Source organism: Xyrauchen texanus, chromosome 1, assembly GCF_025860055.1.
Source record: "Xyrauchen texanus isolate HMW12.3.18 chromosome 1, RBS_HiC_50CHRs, whole genome shotgun sequence".
In the NCBI taxonomy this organism is placed as follows: domain Eukaryota; kingdom Metazoa; phylum Chordata; class Actinopteri; order Cypriniformes; family Catostomidae; genus Xyrauchen; species Xyrauchen texanus.
Genome location: NC_068276.1, coordinates 21,637,299 through 21,659,560, shown reverse-complemented (window position 1 = coordinate 21,659,560; position 22,262 = coordinate 21,637,299). Strand labels below are relative to the sequence as shown.

At 38.4% G+C, this 22,262-nt stretch overlaps 1 protein-coding gene across 1 annotated transcript in view; it reads right to left on the bottom strand.

Annotated features, from left to right (window-relative positions):
* The window catches only part of poln (polymerase (DNA directed) nu), a 90,402-nt gene that overhangs the window by 64,525 nt on the left and 3,615 nt on the right, over positions 1–22,262 (bottom strand). The window contains exons 4-15 of the mRNA XM_052128700.1: positions 18,403–18,524; positions 12,344–12,889; positions 11,017–11,180; positions 10,668–10,780; positions 10,325–10,473; positions 10,047–10,115; positions 9,886–9,946; positions 8,600–8,664; positions 7,570–7,653; positions 7,273–7,365; positions 6,795–6,905; positions 6,421–6,486 (exon numbers count right to left, since the gene is read on the bottom strand). Coding sequence (XP_051984660.1) covers positions 6,421–6,486; positions 6,795–6,905; positions 7,273–7,365; positions 7,570–7,653; positions 8,600–8,664; positions 9,886–9,946; positions 10,047–10,115; positions 10,325–10,473; positions 10,668–10,780; positions 11,017–11,180; positions 12,344–12,889; positions 18,403–18,524 — 1,643 coding nt within the window. The remainder of the gene's footprint in view (positions 1–6,420; positions 6,487–6,794; positions 6,906–7,272; positions 7,366–7,569; positions 7,654–8,599; positions 8,665–9,885; positions 9,947–10,046; positions 10,116–10,324; positions 10,474–10,667; positions 10,781–11,016; positions 11,181–12,343; positions 12,890–18,402; positions 18,525–22,262) is intronic.

Genomic DNA, 22,262 nt, shown 5'->3' with positions numbered 1-22,262 from the left:
TCAGGGTTGCTGCCCTCTGCTGGAAGCTTACTATCACTGCAACTACCTCATCTTCACCGCAGCTCACACAAACGTCCACACACAGTGGCGGACTCAGACGAAAGAGTAGCCCTGGACTTTCTGGCCCAGTGCGGCCCACCAGACCTGGCCCGCAACAGACCACAGCATAACACACTGGCTCATTGATTTCATTTTCCGGCTCAATTTCAAATGTTTGTGTTTCAAAACAATGAAATGAAATTTCTATTGACTGCTAGTCATGAAAACGGGCCCAACAGTTCAAAATGGTCATAACTTTAAAACATATAAAACCAATGTAAATGTGAGGAGTAGATTGTTTTTAGAGAAAGCACTAAAATAAGCACTTCAGAAAAAGAACATGTCTGGAAAACTTTTCCTCAACATACAGATGTTAGGTTAAAATGTACATGAATGTACAAGGGAAAGTGTGTATTTTAAGGGTTGTGACAAGTCAGTATTTCTTCAAATTTTGAAAGATCTCAATTTTCAACTTTTTTGTAGAAGTGCCAAAAACTATTATAATAGTTAATATGAGGTTCTGGAAACAACAAGTATAATAATAATTTATTATATACACCGGGAAAACACTCGGTGCTCCCGACGGCCAGTCCACATCTGCCCACACACAAGATCATTATTACTCACAGGGGTGATTGCTGTTCATTAACCGACACAACAGGGGGTTGAAGCTGAAAGAAGAGAAATGGAGTGAGGGTCGGTGTGTGCCCCTACGTTTTCTTATTTTAAGTGTGAGGTGTGGTGGCAACATCAACAAGTAACGGTTGGAGAATCTGCTATGTTGATTTTGAGGTTTAAAGAGGTTTGGATGGTTAATTAATTTAGCAATGAATTGGTGGGATTTACCAACCAGACCATCACAACCACCAGCAGAACACAGAGTCCAGAAACACAATAGTCTATACACTTAATACACATTACATCATTTCTCTACTAGTGACCTCAGCACTTTACAATAGTGCTTGATGATATTCATTAAACTCCAGCAATGTCTCCATTAAACGAGCCACAAAAGCAGAAAGACAAGAGATTTGCTGCTTCATAGGGAACAAAGCATCTCTGATGTTAGTGTTGTTTCATCACAGTAGCACAGTTTCCTTTCAGTCCCATTTCAACTGCAATTACCCCCTACTGTACACCCTCCCAGTGTTTCTGCGCAGTTACCGTGGCAACACACGCCTTAATCACCCAGGCAATGAGAGATTCATCGCCATCCCACAGTGGCACCCTGTCGGCATGACAACGCTGAAACATGTTGCCTCTGGTGTTTCTAAGGCAGAGTAAGTGATCGTAAAGGCCTCGGTCGATCTGTAGACGCTCAATAACCACTCACGCACCATACAATACACACCTACTGTAAAGCTACTGCAAATAATTTATACAACTGGGGGAACCTCACCAATCCCTTAAAACTGCTACTGCCCTGTGAAAACACATGCATTTATTAACACTATTGACCAGAACTCTTACAGAAACTGAATTAACCCTAAATGTCAAGGAATTCATTACACATGTAAACCCACTTTAAAATGATTTGCTGCAGTCTTTGGCAAATTACTAAAATCATAATGTTTTCCCCTGCTCCACATCAAACATAACTGCTCGGGTTGGTTTTGATCACCAAAACTGAACAAAAGGTCCCTCCAGGAATCAAACGCTCTGCCGATGTTCACTCTAGTTTGCGCTCTACTACAATTACGTTCCCGCTTAGCCAGATGAGATTCAGTAGATAAATTTTTTTTTTTTTTTGGCTTACTGAGTTTGTTTAGGAGCCGTTTGCTGGATTCCATCTCTAAGATAACGTTACCTAGAATTGCAGTTTGTTGTCACTGTTGAATAGCGGAAGAGAAGAAATTACTGTCTGAAGCAAGGCTCTCGGGAGCATAAGCACCACATCCTTTGGATTTTCCCGCAAAGCCCGCTCCCTTTGTATGAAAATCAGTCTACAGGCTTTAATAGGCAACCTAGGAAGTCCGGGAAGGGTTAATTTTTTAAGTCGCGTTACAAGCTGTCCACACATTGGCAAAAAAAAAAGTGAATATTACATGAAAATTGTTACACATTGCACCTTTAAGTATAACACTTAAAGCATAATTTCCACCTTACATGAGGAAATGACTTGAGGGTGTTGCATATAATCCCTTAGACATTTCTCTTAGGTAAGGGAAGCCGTTAAGTGTTTTACTATAGTGATTGAGGTTTTACCGTAATTATATTCTACTGTCACTATGGACACGGCATGTCTCTGCAAACTTTCAGGAGATCGGAAATGTCGCAACCAACACTTGGGAAATTTCACCACATAGAAAACGCTTTTATTTAAAATTTAAATAAAAACATATTATAAAGTTAAAGACTATTAAAGTTTCTCAGTATCATTATTCATGTGTAAATTATTCTCTGACTTCTTCTGAAGCAGCACATATACAGCATTGTTACATGGAACCTGTTAGTTTTCACAGCACTTTTCAGGAAGCACCAATCACAGTCACTTGTGATTACTGCGTAAATATTTTTTCAGATTCATTTTCTGGAGGAGACACAGGCAGATTTCCATTCGTATCTGAGGAAAAATCCTCGAATTTAAAAGATTAAAACACTTTTTTTGCGAACAGATGTTTCCTTTGAAATGAGTTTGCGCACGCAGACAAATTAATAGAGGATTCTGCCTTTACAGCTGGCCGGCAAGTGCCCTTTTGAGAAAGACACCTTAGAAAGACTGTGTCAGGTAGGGGTGGATTAGAGGTGCAAGGCGTTAAGATGCTTGTATAACTGCATTGCCATCCCAAATTAAGACTATATGGTGATAAGTATAGGGTGTAGAGTATATATAAAACATTGCAATATATAGAAAATTAACTTATCGTATGATTTTAATGCATCCATTCATAGTTTATAGAAACGCAGAGAGCTGATAATACTAGGCATAATTCTGTTTTTTGTGTTACTATTAGATAATTTGTTAGCGATTTCTCGTATTGCGTGACAGACAAATCTGTACCGCTGCAACAATTTTCCGTTGCTAATATGGTCTAAACTGGGTTCTCACTATCGCGAAATATTCGCTTAGGCTCACTATACTCTTCAATTGGTTGTATAAACGTAGCCATTTCTTAATTTTTAGAAACCTTGTAACTCTTAACCTAAACTTAAGTTGAAGTTTTCCTAACCTTAAGAAATACTTAAGAAAATGGCAGTTAAAGGGTTAAATGAAATTAAATGGCAGTTAATGAAAATTCTCTCATCATTTACTCACCCTCATGCCCACCCCATGTGTATGACTTTCTTTCATCTGCTGAACACAATTGAAGATTTTTAGAAGAATATTTCAGCTCTGTAGGTCCATACAATGCAAGTGAATGGGTGCCAAAATTTTGAGGCTCCAAAATCCACAAAAAGGCAGCATGAAAGAAATCCACAAGACTCCAGAGGTTAAAACCATGTGATCAGACATGATATGGTAGGTGTGGGTGAGAAACAGATTAATTAATCAATTAATTAATATGAACAGGATATTAACCAAATAGAGGAGCTATTAAGGAGCCTAACTTCATAAAGCAAAGCATTGATGAAATGTTGACAACACTTCAGAAAGACCTCCCTGATGCATAATGCAGTCAGTGAGCAGAGCTGCAAGCGTTGTGCTGAGTGGAGAATACGCTCAAGGTGTGTGAGTGAGTGATGGTGTATTTAGGAGGTCCTATGGAATGCCGTGTGCATTTCTGAAATATTAAACTAAAGCAAAAAAGGACTTAATATTGATCTGTTTCTCACCACAAAAACATGATCTGTTTTTTTTTTCATCAATTCATTTGCATTGTATGGACCTATAGATATTCTTCGGAAAACCATAATTTGTGTTCTGCAGAAAAATGAAAGTCATACACATCTGGGATGGAATGAGGGTGAATAAATGATGAGAGATTTTCATTTTTGGATAACATGAAGATACAGAAGCAATGGAGACCACCTATATAAACTGAGGCAAGTTATCCAAGATGCTTGGAGCAACATATTTGGCAAAACTTGAATTATTCACAATCCAACATTTTTCTACAACTTTTGCAAAGTACTGTATATACTGTACATATAACACACACACACACACACACACGATTATGAGATTCTGAAACTCTCCCTTTTAAACATAATCCTGTCAGCTCTCTGTGTCAGTAGAATGTAATTAATCAGCTCACACACACACACACACACACACACACTGAAACAATGAGTCACACACCCTGCAGCAGTGTTATTATGCTGGCACTCTTTGATGCATGAGTGCAGCCAACTTCAAACGATAAAAGGAAAGCCATGCATCACTCTGATGAAGACGCTACCACAAGAATGACTCATCCAATGGAAGCTAAACACTCTTGACATATGGATACAATTGGTTTCTCATGTTTATTTGAGATGTCTAATTGCACTTTGAAAACACCTTGCGAGAGTGTTTAAATGACATACTAATAAATGACTTATGCAAATGTTAGCAAAGATACTTGATACAACACACGATGCACAGGGCCATTATTCCTGAAGGTGGAATTTCTTCAGCTCTCTGGTTGAAATGAAAGGCTAGCAGGTTTGGGATGCTTACTGTATGTAAAAGATACAAGCTATAGCCTCAATTTTAGCATTACTTTAAAACCAACAGAAAATAGAGGCTGGTGAACAGTAGTGCAAAGACAGAGAGACAAAGAGGAATGAAGATTAAGAGAAGATGTCTGGCCTCATTCTACTGTTCTTTGTGTAATTGTCAAGAGTGTCTTTGCATGTCTCTGGAGGATGAGTGATGTCCTGACATTATGTTACAGAAAACTTTGAGGATTCTGATCCAAAGATGCCTAATGATATAGTTATCTGACTGCCTCTAAAGGCTGTAGAAGTGTTGCCTTAACGCAGAAAAAGCTGCTACCATCCTGTTTCATTTGGAGGAGGAGAGAGAAGAAAGAGAAAGTTAAGGAGAAAATGTGTGTGTGTGTGTGTGTGTTATAGAAACATCAGCATGTGACAGCCGCCCCCTCTGCAGCAGAGCAAACACAGCATTCAAGTTTCTCAAACAGAAGGGGGTACAATCCATACAGCACACATATAAACCTCAGTCAGGGTAGACAGACAGCACATTTAAAATGAAACATGTAAAAGAGACTTTAAGGGATAGACGTGCAGTCTGTTCAAGATGCAGTACCGTTGTGCACCTTGTTGTCAACCCTAAATATGGGTTGTCCCTCAATCTAGTGACATGTTTACTTGGCTGCTAATTCAATTCCCCCAAAACTACACAGTAAAAAATGTAATTGCATTTGAGTCACAAAAACTCTAAACGTAAATTACTTTGCATCTAAATAAAACACATTAGACCAACAATATTGCCCCAAATGTTGTCCCAACTCATCAAACAGAGTTGTCTGAACAAACTATTTCATACTGAAAAGTATTGATGAGGTGCGAGTTCCCAGCATGCATTGCAAAATGAATAAATTATGTGGTTAGTTTTATAAGCATATTTCTTGCTGTTTGTTGACTTTATTTATATAGATTTTTTATGTTGTTGTTTTTTGTTGCAACTGTTAGTTAATAGTTGTGTGGTGATGTTAGGAGTTCAGCTTTTAACTTAATGAGGTTTGTCGATTTCACCATTATTGATGATATGTGTTAAGGTTTGAGGTCTATTGTGTGTCTGTGTAAAACAATTGTGAATACTGCCTTGCCATGCTAGATATACCTCTCTCTTCAGAGGTAAAGATTGCATGTAACTACGTATAAAAGTTATTTAAGTGTTTACAAAATGATAGTTCTCATATTGTGAATTGTTAGTTGGCTGAACTATAAATTAGTAGTTCTCTCATTTGTGCATTTAATGAACAAACAAAAAAAATCACATTGACTAAACCAAGTAGTTACAATGTTGCATTGTTATACAATTATTCAAATCTTACTGCATCATCATGCATTGATTTTGAAGTTTGCTCAATGATTCTTTTTTTATTATTAGTTTAAACTCAACCACTGGAACACAGAGACTAAAGTTTTAAAAGTTAAGATGAATGGGGAATTTTAGGTGAATTTCAACTTTAATATCGCAGTCATTTAGTATGATTCAGCATCATTTAAACACATCCTGTTATATACTGCAATCCTCACAGAATATAGAAAGAATATGACATTCTGACCCAGTCCTAAAGACACCAGCTTTGTCAGGTACAATGCATCAGTCTTACTAAATAGTGGCTGTAAGTGTGAGTCCGTGTGTGAGAAAGAGAGAAACAGAGCATAACAAAATACTCAAAAGTAAAGTGAAGAAGGGAAAGAGGGAGAAAAGGAGTAGGAGTATGAGGATCAATAGGAACTGGGCACATAATGAAGGGATAAACTCACAGGATGTTTAGCAGATAATCTGCCACTCACGGTACTCGTCTGATTCCATGTGGAAGAAATGAACGTCTGAAAAGCATAGAGACAGAGAGAAAATTATCTAAAACACTGAATTTCTATTAGATGTGTTAAAACGTCTTAGAACGTCTTAGTAAAATACAGCATGTTCAAAGACAAATCAACCCTTCAGCATTTTAATGAACTCCTCACTCAATTTCTTTGCAAAAGCACTGGAACATTGTAAAGATAATTAACCAATTACAGTATGACACACTTGCGATGCCATCTTGTGGATTTCTTTCCTTTTCTCCCTCAATTAATAATACAAAAAGATTATGTATATTGTGTCTGAAGTTTTCTAGACCGGAATTTCTCACCTTGTTCGTACATGATAAAATGCCATCCACGAATGCGGTCTTGATTTTGTGGATCTGTCTGTATTCCAGTATAATCTTAGGAAGTGGATGCAGGTGCTGTAGCTGCACCAGCTATGATAAAAAAATACATTTTAAAAAGTTTGAGTTTGAGAGATATATAGACAGTAAAAATGTGGAGTATTAAGAAGAATTTAGAAATGTGGTTTAGGTGTGAGAAACTAAAGGTGATGGGCCAAAAGGAGTGCTAGAGAATAACAGCGACAACATGAAAGGTGATTGGTTTACAGTATGTACAAGCATAGTGTAATCAGTAAAATGACAAATTCATCCAGATTCTTAGATTTCTGAAAGAATCAGCCTATGAGCAATTTACAATTCAATACAACAATACAAAGTTGTGTATCGAGTAATCTCAGAATATAGTTTGTAATCACTCATATTTTTATCTGCTTTCAAAATTAGGAAAATGTGTGCTCACGGCTGTTTCTGATGTGGACTGCTGCTGTTTTATTGTTTTGGGAAGCTTCTTATTTTCACAAAGTTCATGCAAACGCAGCTTCTCAAACAGGATCTGAGAGAGAGAGAGTGGTGGGGGTTATTATAAAAACTCACACATCAGAGGATACTGTCAACTATCAAGACAATATACTAAATAAGGTGCAGGATGCTGAAATTTCTCATGAAGGCATTTTTGGGCATTATAGGCATGTTCAACCCTATGATGCCCATAAAGGCAGCTCCCTTGGTTTGGAAACACAGACATACACACACTGACCAGTCTGAGCTGAGCACTGCTGGACACCAAGAACTGTTGACCTGCAGCCCGTTGAGCTTCCTGCTCCAACTGTTTTAGCTTAGACTGAGAGAAAGATGGAAATATATACATACACTGTATATCTACAGTATATCCTTCTCATTCTAGTCCTCACAGTAAATTTTACAGGAGTAAACTCTTGCATTTTCATATTTAAAACCAAGAGGATAGAGAAAGGGGCATCTACACTGAATGTATTCTTGTAGTATGCTGCACAGAGAGTGAGTGAAGAGTACAGTGACAGCTATTTCCCCACCCTGCTCGAAGAATTGTGTAATCACTCTGCTCCTACCTGACTCTGGGATTACTGTAAATCCTTCACTCTCTGCATTCTTTTTTTAATTTTTTATGTTTTAATCATTATCCTAATAATGTAATCTCTCTTTTATTATGAATACAAACAGCCTATTAACACTTTTTGGATGAAGCGGTGTTAAGTCATCTCCTAAATAAATAATTGTTCTTGCTACAAGAAAATCAACTCTTCTTCCACTTCGCACAGCTCACATATTCTGCCCACTGTTGACTGTTATTTTAGTGTCTCACGCCATAAGAATCATGTTTTAAAGATGCCATGTCAAGTTAAAAGATAATCATCTCTGAAATAATGCATCACAAGACCTATTTTATTGCCTTCCGCATTGTTTTTGAACACAAGAACATACCCTGTGTGAACAGCCCCTAAAACAAACATAGTGAATAATCTAGCAGAATTCAATGCATCCTTTCCTTTCATATAATGAGAAGAGTTGAAGGAGAGATGGTAATGTTCTTTCTGAGAGAGCAGGTGCCAGCTGTAGCAGGTCTAGTCATTAATATTAACTAGAGTCCCACAGCAGAGTGCCCACCCCCTCAGGACAAAGAGGAATTTAGAAAAGAGCCAGAGAAAATCATTCCTATTTATAGAAAAGTGGATGCATACATTTGCGTGCCTGTCAGTGATTTTTTCACTTCCTTGATTACTTTTTTATTGAATCACTAACACACTCACCCCCAGCATCTCTGAAGTCCTTTTCAAGGCATCCTTGTCCACTTGCATTTTATAGCTCTCCATTCCTGAGAGAGAGAGATATCTATTTTGAAGCAGCACTTAACCTGTTGATACACATCCCCTTTTTGAGCACAAACCATGAAAATGACATACCCGAACTTAAATGGTTGTCTTTCCTGAACCTTTTTGAGTATGGGCACAGTTGTGGTATCATTTGAAAAAAGACACTTGGGGCTTTATTTACCAAGTTTCAGAATTAAAATGATTTTAAAAAACAAAAAGTTAGTGAAGCAGAATTATATAGTAATGGAACCGTTTTGTGCAGAATTGTTTTTTATTATTTATATATATATATATATATATATATATATATATATATATATATATATATATATACACAATAATAATAAATGTGCTTCAAATCTGAGGATGATCTAACAAAAATTTTTTTACTCTGACTAGGGACAAAACCTAAAATGGCCACTTGGAGTTTCCAAAGGGCAGCTTAGTAACAAAATGATCTGAGGGCTAGAGAAAGCTATTAGTTACTTTTACATATATCACATCTACTGAACCATTCTTTTTTATTTTTTTTAGTATTGACTTAAATAGTGCTCCATAGTAATACAGTGAATGAACTTCAGTCATTAGAGCCGTTACAGTATATATGACTCCTTTTTACAACAATGTTTCATTTCAAACTGTGAAATTAAACTGAAAGTAGTAAAGAATGAATGTGCTAGACTGAAGATTTAAAGTCTGAATTAATCATTTAATAGCCTTTGTACACCTAAACATCCTGAGATGAGAAGCGGAAAAGAGATTCAGGAGCTAAATCTATATTCTTTAGATTTATGTATTCTTATTATGTGTGTGTGTCTTTCATATTACATACTCATTTTAAAAGAATTAACATTTACAAATACTATGTGACAGAATCTGATTAAATTAAATCAAATAGTGTATTTATCCACACTTTTAGAAGTTAGTCATGTTTTATTGTATAAAGAAGTCTACTGGTGTAAAATTACATAACTGATTACTTTAACCCAGTGTCCAGACAAGTGTGCATCTGTGAACAAGCTGATGAAAATAACGCATGACATGTCTCAAAAGGGATGCCCATGAAATTAAATTAAAAAGGTTTGGAACAGCTTGAATAGAAATGTGCTGTATCAGTATGATTTTATCATGAAATGGAGGGGGAAAATGAAATGCAGTATGGCAAGATTCGGTCTTTGGCACCGCTGTTAAATCATAAACTTTCTTTATCTGTTTGCTCAGACCTGCCAGAACAGGAATCATCTTCTGTTCTATGCCAGAATAGAGCTGCCACAGTCCCCGAGTCTGCAGAGACAGATAGAGGAGAGATTGAGGGAGTGAGACAGAGTACGAGAGAGGCACACTGTGCATTGTGTTCTTCAGAAAAGATTCTAAGTCAAGCTACCTGAAGCTTGTTCTGCAGTTCCACCATTAGTTCGTATAGGAGAGATAAATTCAAGATCACTTGTGTCACCTGTTAAAGCAGTAGGGAGACAAGGAAGTGAGAGAATGTCTTGAATGATGAATAGATAAATTAAATAAAACTGGTATTACAAAAGAAGAGGATCTCTAATTGCGTGATTGTGAAATTGCCAAGGCGAATATGCTGGGTTATATCTAGCTACACCTGCTGGGTGCTTTTTCTGAGCATTCTGTTGCAGAAACGAGCATGTGTATCCTGACCTTGGCGTGCCCAAGCACAGGTTGTGGTGATCTCCCTGTAACTGGATGTGTGCAGTGTTTGGAAAGCAGGGTCTGAAAGCAAGATGCAGAGTCGGCAGGGTCTAATAACCACGCAGCAATCTGAGGATCCATCACCCGACATCCCAACACTGAACAGAACCAGCAATGACATTAAAAATCACTAAATATTTCCCATAAGGCCACTGTTCCCAAGTTCTTTAAAAACAGTGGGAACGTCTGTATTTAAAGAGTGTTTCCCTTTGTCAGGAATGTTTTATTAAATGGAAGCTGTTGAAATAATCAGAAATATGGATCTTGATGTGTATGAACACGTGTTTGTTACCTTGTTGCCAGCTAAGGTCTTTGCTGAAGTGTCTCAGTACTGTGCGGAGCAGGTCTTTAGCTTTAAAGCACACAAATGGCTTCATGCTGCTCACCATCTGCAACAGCATCTCTCTAAAGACAGAGATACACATAAGCACATGAACACACACTGAGCACAACCTATCATCAGCATTTCTTTTAGAAATGCTAATAATGAATACAACAAATAATATGTGACAAAAAAACAGCAAGGACATAAGGCTTTGAAAGGGAAGAAGAGAAGACCAACACAAACACCCCTCTTTCTCTTACTTCCTCTCCCAGAAACACACACACACACACACACACACACCCACACACACACACACCTGGTAAACACATCCTTCATGTGTCTATGGTCTTGTTGGGCCCAGGCTGGTGTCTGCTCTAGTCTAAGATAAAGGACTCTCTCTGGTGGTCTATCTTCCAGCCCATCTGAGTACATATCCCTCTTAAGCAAAACCAGCAGTCCACTCACTGTAGGGCACGACCTCTTTAGGAGACAACATACAGTACACACCCAGCCATGTAAATAGTTTTAAACAAGGTCAGAGTTTACGTAGAGAGATATTTAATTACTGTTTTGATCTGTATTTAAAACAGTATACATCATATATGAGCAGTGCTTACCAATGCAGAACTCACTGCCATGATGCTAGGGTGTTGTAAATGGTTTTCAGTGTGTTGCTATGCGGTTAAGGTGTTCTGATTTGAGGTAGTATCCATGTCCATTTGACAAATAGCATGGGACAAATTTTATGCTCAATTTTTAAAACAAACCCTTAACCCAAAGTATGAGCAATTATAACAGTGACGCTTTTGTTTGTTTTTTTCTCTCTGATTCCCTGTCACATGGAGCTTGCCGAAATAACAACAGGAGTACTAAATGAGCATAAACAATTGTAATAGATTGATTTCAGATGTGATTCATGGAGTAAAGCCCCTTGTGAAAGTGTGTGATTGTCCCCTGGAGGCTTGCCATAGATTGTGCAAGTACAAATGCAGCTTTCAGTGAATTAAAAAATTAAGTTAAATAAAAACAGACTTATGTAGCTCCGCTTTCTGATTCCAATGTAGGAGAAAAACACTTGGTGGCAGAATCACCATGGATTACAATCAGCATTTTGGATGATATGCAGCAGAGTACGTCCGCAGATAAAAACGTTCAGATCAGCTTGATGTCTTGTCAGTTCTTCAGTAAAAGAAGAAGCTCATTGGTAACTTAGAGAACAAGAGCCCACCCAGCGACAGAACGATTATTTCTGTCACATTGGATCCCATTTTCCCATTGCTGCAACATTAACTCAGCAGGGAGTCCCAACAGTTAAGTGATAAATTTCCTCCTGCTGGCAGATACAAACGGGCGCTCAGTCTCTCACCTACTGGCCAGAAATTATGTCAGTGAAGCTCAAACCTGAAAATCACTGGAAAAGTCAGCTAATGTGATGCCGGCTGTATGTGCTTAGCACAGTAGATACATTTTTTACATGCTTGTGATACCCTGAAGGCCTAGTATATTTGCCCAAATTTGCTGTATATAACAACACTTAAAAGTTTTTGCTGCTATTGCACACAAGCAATGATTTCTATACATGCCATTCAGCTTGTTTCAAGTCAAACTAAACAGAAGAATATCTAGTAGTTCTGTTTACAAACCTGTTCTGGGTCCAGCTGTATAGTGCCATCCTGGTATACCATGGTTACAATTATTGCTTTTGCTCTTCTAGTCTCCTCTAACATACACTCTCTCTCTTCCTGTGAGAGACGGCCAGTGTCGCACACCCTGGAATCAGTGGTCAAACTAAAGGAAGCTATGGAAGTTCCTGCAGTCATCTCTCCCTTTCTGTCTGTTTCTGAAGCCATTTGATTGCTTGTACTGGATCCTGATTGACATGGTTCAGTATTATTAGGGGATTTCGAGTGGTTTGGCTCATTGCACTCTTGATTCTTTGATTCTTTTTTGGGTCTGGGGTGATGTCTATGCCTGTTGAATCCTGACTGTAGAGTTTTTGTTGGCTGGTGGGTGAGCTGTGTTTTGCGGCTAGTGGAGGTGGTGGGGAACCTCAGGGTTCTGAGTGTCTTTCTGTACCTCTCCTGGGATGAAGTGATCTTAAGAGCTTCCTGTGAAGATTTGGGGCGTTCCCATTTCCTGAAATGCTTTGAACAGGTTAACATGCCCTTCCTTGAGATCACCTTACCAGCCTGTATGTGTTAAGAAAGCACATATAAAAGGCAGAGACAGAGACAGCAAAAGACAACCCTCCTATTCATAATGTGGCTGTAAGCTCCAGACAAATCAGCTTAAGAACACTTGATGAGAGAAGTCTACAGTCCCAAGGCTGTCACTCATAAAGCAGTTTTTCAAGCTGATGCACCCACACTTTCATCGCAGAAAGGACAAGTCTTTGTTTGGTACTTTTCAACCTCTGAATGACCGTGCTTCTTTACATAACAGACATTTGCAAGAAGTCATTTCCATTATTCATTAGTCGGCCTCATCACCTTGAAAAGGAGTTTAAATGAAACTGCACAGAGCAACATGGGTACTCGGCGACACATTTTTTTTAACACTAAATAATTGATCCCTAGATAATTCTAAATTTGTGAACTGTGTCATTCATTGAATGCCTAGAATTGAATGTGCTCTTTAACTAAATTACCTTCTGTGGAAGTATGTCAGAGAAAATGCTGTCATTTTGTTTGTATGAGTGTTTGCGTGTTTACTTCAATTATAATAGGCTACTTTTCTTCTCCACTCTACTATTGTGCAATTCAAAACCCTGGTGAAGTCTTCCATTTTTTCTTCTCAGCACAATTTCAACTTATATCTTCATATATTCAGGCCGCTGCTTCATCTACATTCCCACTCGTGATGTGCACGAGAAATCAAATATTCAAGTATTCACTCTGCAATAATTATTCGAAAAGTAAAAACATGACTCTAATTTAGCATAATTTTGCTTTGCTGGCCGTAAATACAGTGAAATTAATGTTAAATCCTGGAAAACCACACTAAACCTTGCAGTTATATCTGAATGCATTGGGTGGCACTGTGGACACAAGTTGATCATATTTGATGACAGAAAATGGCGTTGTCTGCCTCCAGGCGCAGCAAAGTTTGGAATTACTTTGATCAAAATGATCAACATGTTGTGTGCAAGTTTTGTCAGGGCCGTAACCAAATATACATTGAGGGGGACAAGTCCCTCCCACTTATCAGATATGGCCAGATTTAATTTTTAGGTTGTGACAAGGACAGTGTCAAATATATTTAAAGCAAATATTATTAGGTAATAATTTAAAGTAAATTTAAGATTTTCTAAATAATTTATGTCTTTAATTAATTCTGAATTTTGTACAGCATCTCCTAGGAGTCTATTTTTAAAAGAGAGGATGAGCCACCAGTTAATCGAGTAGTTTGACTTCCGGAAAAATGGCGGTGTGAATGGACGCATAATAAGTAGCTCTATATAGTCAGTCAGATTTACCCCTGAAATTCAATTTCTAAACTTGTATACTGATTAAAAATGAGTGGGGGTGCAAGAACGAAAAGTCTGAAAACTTTTAGTAACAAAACAAAAGGGATTGCAAAGTATGCTCGAGAACCCAGATAATTCACCTGAAAAGGGATGGCGATACGGGCGAAGCTAAGCTAACAGATGAAGGCAAACAGGATGTGGTTCATGTTGGACTTGAAACTATTAGCAGGCAAATCAGTGACTTGAGAAAAGAAATGAAGACTGACCTGATTTCATTTAAGGAAGAATTCAAAAGTAACATGAAACAGGAATTTGCTCAATTAAAGCAAGAAATAAATAAAAAACTCCTAACGAACACAAGCGAGATTCAAAAACAGCAAGGCAGACTCACCAACACAGAAAAACGCAGAAGAACAGTTAGAGACAGTCTATTGCAGTGAACGCTGCACTGTTAAAAACACTCGGGAAGAACAGAGAAATGCAAGAGAAGATGACCGACCTTGAATCAAGATCATGAAGAAACAACATTCGAATCTACAGAATCCCGGAGAGCGTGGAAGATGACAGTTCTGTCTCCCAGTTTGTGGAAGCACTTCTCAGGAAGGATTTAAGAATTGACATTGATCTCCAAATCTAACAAGCACTGAGCCTTGTTACAAAGGCCGAACCCAAACTCGCCACCAAGATCTGTCATTGTGAATTTCCTCCAATTTGCGGTGAAGGAGACTGTCCTGAAACAGGCCTGGCAAAAGCAGATACAGGTGCAGGGTATTCAGATATCACTTGACCATGGCTACGCGGCAGAGATAATGCAAACTCGTAAAGGATACAATGGGATAAAGAAAGTGTTGAAAGTAAAGAAGGTACGGTTCCAGACGCCCTTTATGAAAATTCGCATTCATTGGAGTGATGGGACGCAGACTTACAATACCCCCGATGAAGTGGAACAAGATTTGATGGGATGATTAGGAGGCAAGCAGTGAATAATGAGAGTGGAAGCGTGATGGATTCGGGAGTTGATCCTTTCGAAGAACAGCTACAACATTGCCTGACCTGGCAATGAGTTGGCAACAAAGACTCGGAAAGATACCTGCGAGTAGTCAAGCACCTGTGGGTCACAGGAAAATAATCTATTATGTGTATGCATGTATGTATATATGTATGTACAGTATATGTATGTTTGTGTGTGTGTGTATATATATATATATATATATATCCCCTTTAAAACAACGCAGACTTGGAAACAGCAATTTTGGCTATTAGGGAGGAATGCACTATTTGATTTTACTTGTTTCATTTAATTTCGTTGGACTCAGATAGTGTTGAGTAGCATTTGGGATACGCTGCTATACACATCTAGTGCGGGACCCTCTTTCAAGGCTAGTCCCGCACACCTCCAAGGGACTTATTTGGTGCATAAGTACACACTTATTCTTGTTATTATTTCAACCTATTTTTAATTTTATTTTTTATATTTATTTTCTCAGCTTTGGAAGTCCATTTGAATTATACAAAAGTTTAAATGTGTTCCTTGTTGTGTTGAGGAGCTCATGGTTCTTTGAAGTTAGTGGGGTATACTGTTTATCCGTTCAGTTTAACTGTAGGCTTTAATGTAAATGTTATCACAAAATATAAATGGATTATGTAATCCAATTAAAAGGGGAAAAGTCTTAGCTAAAATTAAGACAGAAAAAGCACAGGTGATATTTTTACAGGAGACCCATCTTACAGCAAGAGCATGAAAAATTTAAGAAATTTGGTTTCAGGAAAAGTTTTCATAGCTCCTTTAAAAAGGGTCACAGTAAAGTAGCAGCAATTCTTATTCCTAACTCAGTCTGCTTTGAATACTGTAAGGAAATAAGTGACAAGAAAGGAATATATATTATAATAAGGGTCAAAATTGCAAGTCGTATAGACCAATCTCTATTTTAAACGTGGATTATAAAATATTTACCTCGCTTATCTGTAAAAGGTTTGTAAATGTTTTACCTGATCTTATTGATGAGGACGAACCTGGTTTTATTAAGAACACACTATAACATTAGGAGAACATTGCATGTTATAGAAAATATTAGAGAAAACCACAAATGTGCTGCCATTCTGAGCATTGATGCAGAAAAGTTGTTAGACAGTGTCTTGAAAGATTTGGCTTCAGTGAAAAGTCAATACAGCGCATTAGAAAAGAAGAACCAACAGCCAGAATCAAAAGTTAATGGAAATTTAACTGCCAAGGTCAACTTAAGTAGGGGAAAGAGACAGGGATGCTGTTTGAGCCCTACTCTTTTTGCTCTGTATATTGAGACTTTGGCCCAAGCAGTTGAGTAGGATAAGGATGGGAGAAGATGATCATGTAATTGGGTTGTTTGCAGATGTTGTCATTATCTATCTGAAGGATCCCTACACTGCTCTCCCAATACTTGTGAACTTGCTGGAAGAATATGGGAAATTATCTGGATATAGAATGAATGTTTCAAAAACCCAGGTACAGTCATTCCATTTCTTTCCATGGCAACCAATCAGACAAACATATAATTTAAAATGGGATGCAAAGCACATTAAATACCTGGGGGTAAATCTGACAAGAGAATATTCAGATCTCTACAGTTGTAATTATAATTTAATTAATAAGGACATCCAAAGAGACATGGAGAGATGGTCAATTCTACCTATGGAATTCAGCTCTAGAATAGAAATGGTGAAAATGAATGTCTGAGATTACTGTATCTGTTCCCAAGCTTTGCCAGTAATGATTCCCAAGACTACATTCAGGGCTTGGGACAGGATGATTTCGAGATTTATCTGAGAGGGGAAAAAAAAACACGAATGAGATATACAATATTACAGCTAGCGGAGGACAAAGGAGGATTAGCCCTACCAAATCTACTTGAATATTTTTACACTGCACAAAAGACCTTGTGTATGTTGGTGTAATCCTAGTCACACATCCAAATGGAAAAATATAGAACTTGCAAACCAGAATGTACCTTTAAAGTGTCTTCAAGGTGATAAAGGAAAATCATAGGTAACTAATGATTTAACTGCATTATGCACCTTTGTTGCAAAATGAAAATGTAAAAGCTTTGCAGAATTAAAAGAATGCCACAATTTGTAAAATAAAGATTTTGTATCATTACATACTAATACAGGACTATTTTGAAAGGGAGATTAAAAAAGAAAGTATTACTGAACTGAATAAACTAGTAGAGCTGATAACTGACTAAGAATATTCCCAGAATAATTTCTTCTCTCTATCAGGCCATGATGGAGAATATCAACACCTCTAGCTATATTAAGTCGAAATGTGAAAAAGAGCTATGGGCAGGAATATCAAATGAAGAATGGTATTCTGCATGTAAGATACAACATTACCTGTTCACGGAGATGGAGGGAGCTTGCATTGAAAAACTTGGTGTATTATTTAGTATGATTACTAAAACAGGCTTTTGTTCTATAATTTTTTGCTTACACACATTGCTTAATTAAATGTTTTCACCAAAAAACACAGGATATATTATAAGCTTGTTTTGAAATGGTAATGCAACCTTAATGATTTAAATAATTTCACAACGTTTCTTTCTCATTAATTAACTTAAGCTAATAAACAAGTATTCATTTAGCTCAAATATTTGAATACAAAATAAATGAAAAATGCCCATCCCTAATTCCCACAATGTATTGCATGCTGCTAAGGTCTCCACTCAGAGCTATTTTGTTTTAAAGGGACCCACACAGTTTAATCATTTAAACTTTAACTGACCCCTTAAAAGACCTTATTCCTTTTTCTTATTTAACCGGAGGTGCATTTTTTTTATGCAGTTTCACACAGAATACACCTCAGATCAACTCATAATCCAGCAATTTGTAGAAGAGAAAAAAAGTCAGGAAGGCAATGACTTTGCTATTTCAGTTAAAGTAACTTAACTGCAAATACTTAAAATCAGAAACTGAACTTAAAGGTCTAAAGAGGTATCAGAGCAAGGGTTTACTACTTACTGCACATTACATCAAATTGTCCTATGGTGCTCACATGGACAACACAAGTTTGACCCTGGCTTGTCTAATTTCCCTATCCCTCCCTCCCCACCACTCATCTCCCCAACATTTTTCAATATGAAATATAATGTCTACAGAGGTATATGTAGGATCTAAAAAATTAGATTGATAATGACTGCAAATTAATGGCACAAAACTGCCAAGACTGTCTTCTCTCTCCTTGGTCACGAGCCAGTGCACTACCTTTGAGAGGGACTGGATGCTGTGGTGCAGACCTTCAGTGATGAGTGGCACTATGGGCTCCAGCTCACCACTTCTCTCTCCGACAGGCAACTGAACTGCATCCTCCTCCAGTTGGGGAAAACCTGCATTGACAAGAACAGCCTCAGTATTTTCACTGGCTGCAAGGTATGCAGCAAGATATTGCTGACACATGCTTATACATCTAATTGATACATAACCACTCAGTAGAGGTGAGCTGAGCCACAAGGTCTAATTTCAGAGAAATTATAACATAATAAATTATGAGAGAAGTCATATTGCTCAAAAGGGGGTCTGTAAGACCTCCTGCCCTTGATTTCAAAACCACCAAACGTCTTTTTGATAGTTTGTTTACTCAAGAATGTGAAAATTTGAACTAACGTTACAGTATCCTCTGCAGTTACCCACTAGTCCAAAACAATTTTAGCAATGTACGACAGCAAAAAGATAACGGTACTGCAGAAGTTATCATTGATAATTAACGTTAATGTTAGCGGTCAGTCTAATTACTTATCCGTCTGCTTGTCGTGAAAAACAGTTTAAACTCAGCCAAAAAAGAAACATCCTCTCACTTTCTACTGCTTTTATTTTCAGCAAACTTAATGCGTTAAAATTTGCATGAATATAAAAAAATTCAACTACTAAGAAATAAACAGAAAAAGTTTCACAGACATGTGACTAACAGAAATGAAATAATGTGTCCCTGAAAGGGGGGCACAGCAGCAGCATTAAGTACTGCAGTGCATCTCCTCCATGGACTGCACCAGATTTGCCAGTTCTTGCTGTGAGATGTTACTCCACTCTTGCACCAAGGCACTTGCAAGTTCCCGATGCAAGTTCAATGGGATTAAGATCCAGGCTCTTCACTGGCCATGGCAGAACACTGACTTTCCTGTCTTGCAGGAAATCATACACAGAACGAACAGTATGGCTGGTGGCATTGTCATGCTGGAGGGTCATGTCAAGATGAGCCTGCAGGAAGGGTCCACATGAGGGAAAAGGATGTCTTCCCTGTAACACATAGCATTGATATTGCCTGCAATGACAACAAGCTAAGTCAGATGATGCAGTGACACACTGCCCCAGACTATGACGGACCCTCAACATCCAAATCGATCCCACTCCAGAGTACAGGCCTCTGTGTAACACTCATTCCTTCGATGATAAACGTTGAGTCTGACCATCAACCCTGGTGAGACAAAACTGTGGCTCGTCAGTGAAGAGCACTTTTTGCAAGTACTGTGTGGTTTGTGCCCATAGGTCAAATCAAATCAAATCACTTTATTGTCACACTACTGTGTACACAAGTGCAACAGTAGGTGAAATTCTTGTGTGCAGTCATGACAGTGACGAGACATATACCAATTACAGTAAACAACATACTTGCACAACACAATTTACATATCAAATGTACACATACTTACACAACACAATAATTATATACAATGTACAGTAGACAATACACACAATATAGAATACACAATATACAATACAATAAGTAGAGAGTATATGAAATATATAGTAGTTGTATTGAGGAGAATAAGTTGACAGTCCAGTGTGAGATTATAGATGAATAAAGTGCAGTGCTAATTATTGATCCTGATAGATCAAGTGTTCAAAAGTCTGATTGCTTGGGGGAAGAAGCTGTCATGTAGTCGGCTGGTGCGGGTCCTGATGCTGCGATAACGCCTGCCTGATGGTAGCAGTGAGAACAGACCATGACTTGGGTGGCTGGAGTCTCTGATGATCCTCCAAGCTTTTTTCACACACCGCCTTGTATGGATGTCCTGGAGGGAGGGAAGCTCACCTCCGATGATGTTTCTGGCAGTTCGCACCACCCTTTGCAGGGCTTTGCAGTTGTGGGCGGTGCTATTGCCGTACCAGGCGGTGATGCAGCCAGTCAAGATGCTCTCTACAGTACTGGTGTAGAACCGTGTGAGGATGTGGTGGTTCATTCCAAACTTCCTCAGCCGTCTTAGAAAGAAGAGGCACTGGAGAGCCTTCTTCACAACGGCCTCAGTAATGTGGACACCGAGGAACTTGAAACTGCTGACTCTCTCCACCGGTGCTGCATTAATGGTGATGAGGCTGTGTTCTCCTCCTTTCTTCCTGAAGTCCACTACAAGCTCCTTGGTCTTACTGACGTTGAGGGAGAGGTTGTGCTCCTGACACCAGCGTGTCAGAGTGTGCACCTCCTCTCTGTAGGCTCTTTCATCATTGTCAGTGATCAGACCTACCACCGTCGTATCGTCAGCAAACTTAATAATGGTATTGGAGCACATATGTGTTCCTTTTTCCAGATGGGAGAGAGCAGTGTTTGGTGAAATTATTGCCAGTGATGTCTGGTAAGGACCTGCCTTACAACAGGCCTACAAGCCCTCAGTCCAGCCTATTGCACACAGTCTGAGCAATGATAGAGGGATTGTGCATTCCTGGTGCAACTCGGGCAGTTGTTGTTGCCATCCTGTATCTGTCCCGCAGGTGTGATATTCATATGTACCGATTCTGTGCAGGTGTTGTTACATGTGGTCTGCCACTGCGAGGACGATCAGCTGTCCTTCCGGTCTCCCTGTAGTGCTGTCTTAGGCGTCTCACAGTACGGACATTGCAATTTATTGCCCTGGCCACATCTGCAGTCCTCATGCCTCCATGCAGCATGCCCAAGGCACGTTCAAGCAGATGAGCAGGGACCCTGGGCATCTTTCTTTTGGTGTTTTTTAGAGTCAGTAGAAAGGTGTTTTTAGTGTCCTAAGTTTTTATAACTGTGACCTTAATTGCTTACCTTCTGTAAGCTGTTAGTGTCTTAACAACCGTTCCACAGGTGAATGTTCATTAATTGTTTATGGTTCATTGAACAAGCATGGAAAACTTTGTTTCTACCCTTTACAATAAAGATCTGTAAAGTTATTTGGATTTTTACAAAAATTATCTTTAAAATAAAGTGTCCTGAAAAAGGAACGTTTCTTTTTTGCTGAGTTTATAACACATATAACCTTATATCTAGCTAGCTAATCTTAGCTAATTATCTAATGTTAACATTATTACCAGCAGCTCTGACAACGTTACTATTTTCAGCATCTGAGGAGCAAGTTCCACACAGGTAATCACTTTGGCTTCATTTCTTTGATGGCTCACAAGGCTTGACATTAATGCTTGTCCGTGACAAGTGGATTTTTGAAGGGGCAAGTGAAAGAGAATTTTAAAGGCCCGACCGGACAAGCAGACTGATTAAAATAACAATAACAAAAAAATAACCAGCTATATTTGTTATAGCCTAGGCCTGTGTCACTGACACCTGTGTCAGAAAGTTCATATTCTCATTCTGCTGTTGAAATTAATCAAGAGCACGTAATTGTATAATTCGCAAGCGATAATGTATAGCCTTTATTTTACATGGTAGATCTTGCTGCAATTACATGATGAAAAGTAGATCTTGTTCCATAGAAGTGCGAGCACCCCTGCTGTAAATGGTGGTGATGGAGGCTTTTCTTTATTTGACTACCTTACGTAACATAAAATAATAACCATATGATAATAGTCTCCTCCCCTACCCAGTGCAGTTTACGTTTGTGTTGTAGAGAACGGAGTTGGTTGCACACTGTTGGTACATTATTAGGTTAGCCATCAGTCATAATTTTAGAAAAAAATAAACTTACATAAATAAAACATCACAATTTAAACAAGTTACTTGACCGTGTAATTAAATGTCCTTTTTTTCTTTCCAGACAAGTTACTCTTTTATTTTTTCCCTCTCTCCCCTTTTTCTCCACAATTTGGAATGCCCAATGCACTCCAAGTCCACGTGGTGGCATAGTGACTCACCTCAGTCTGGGTGGCGGAGG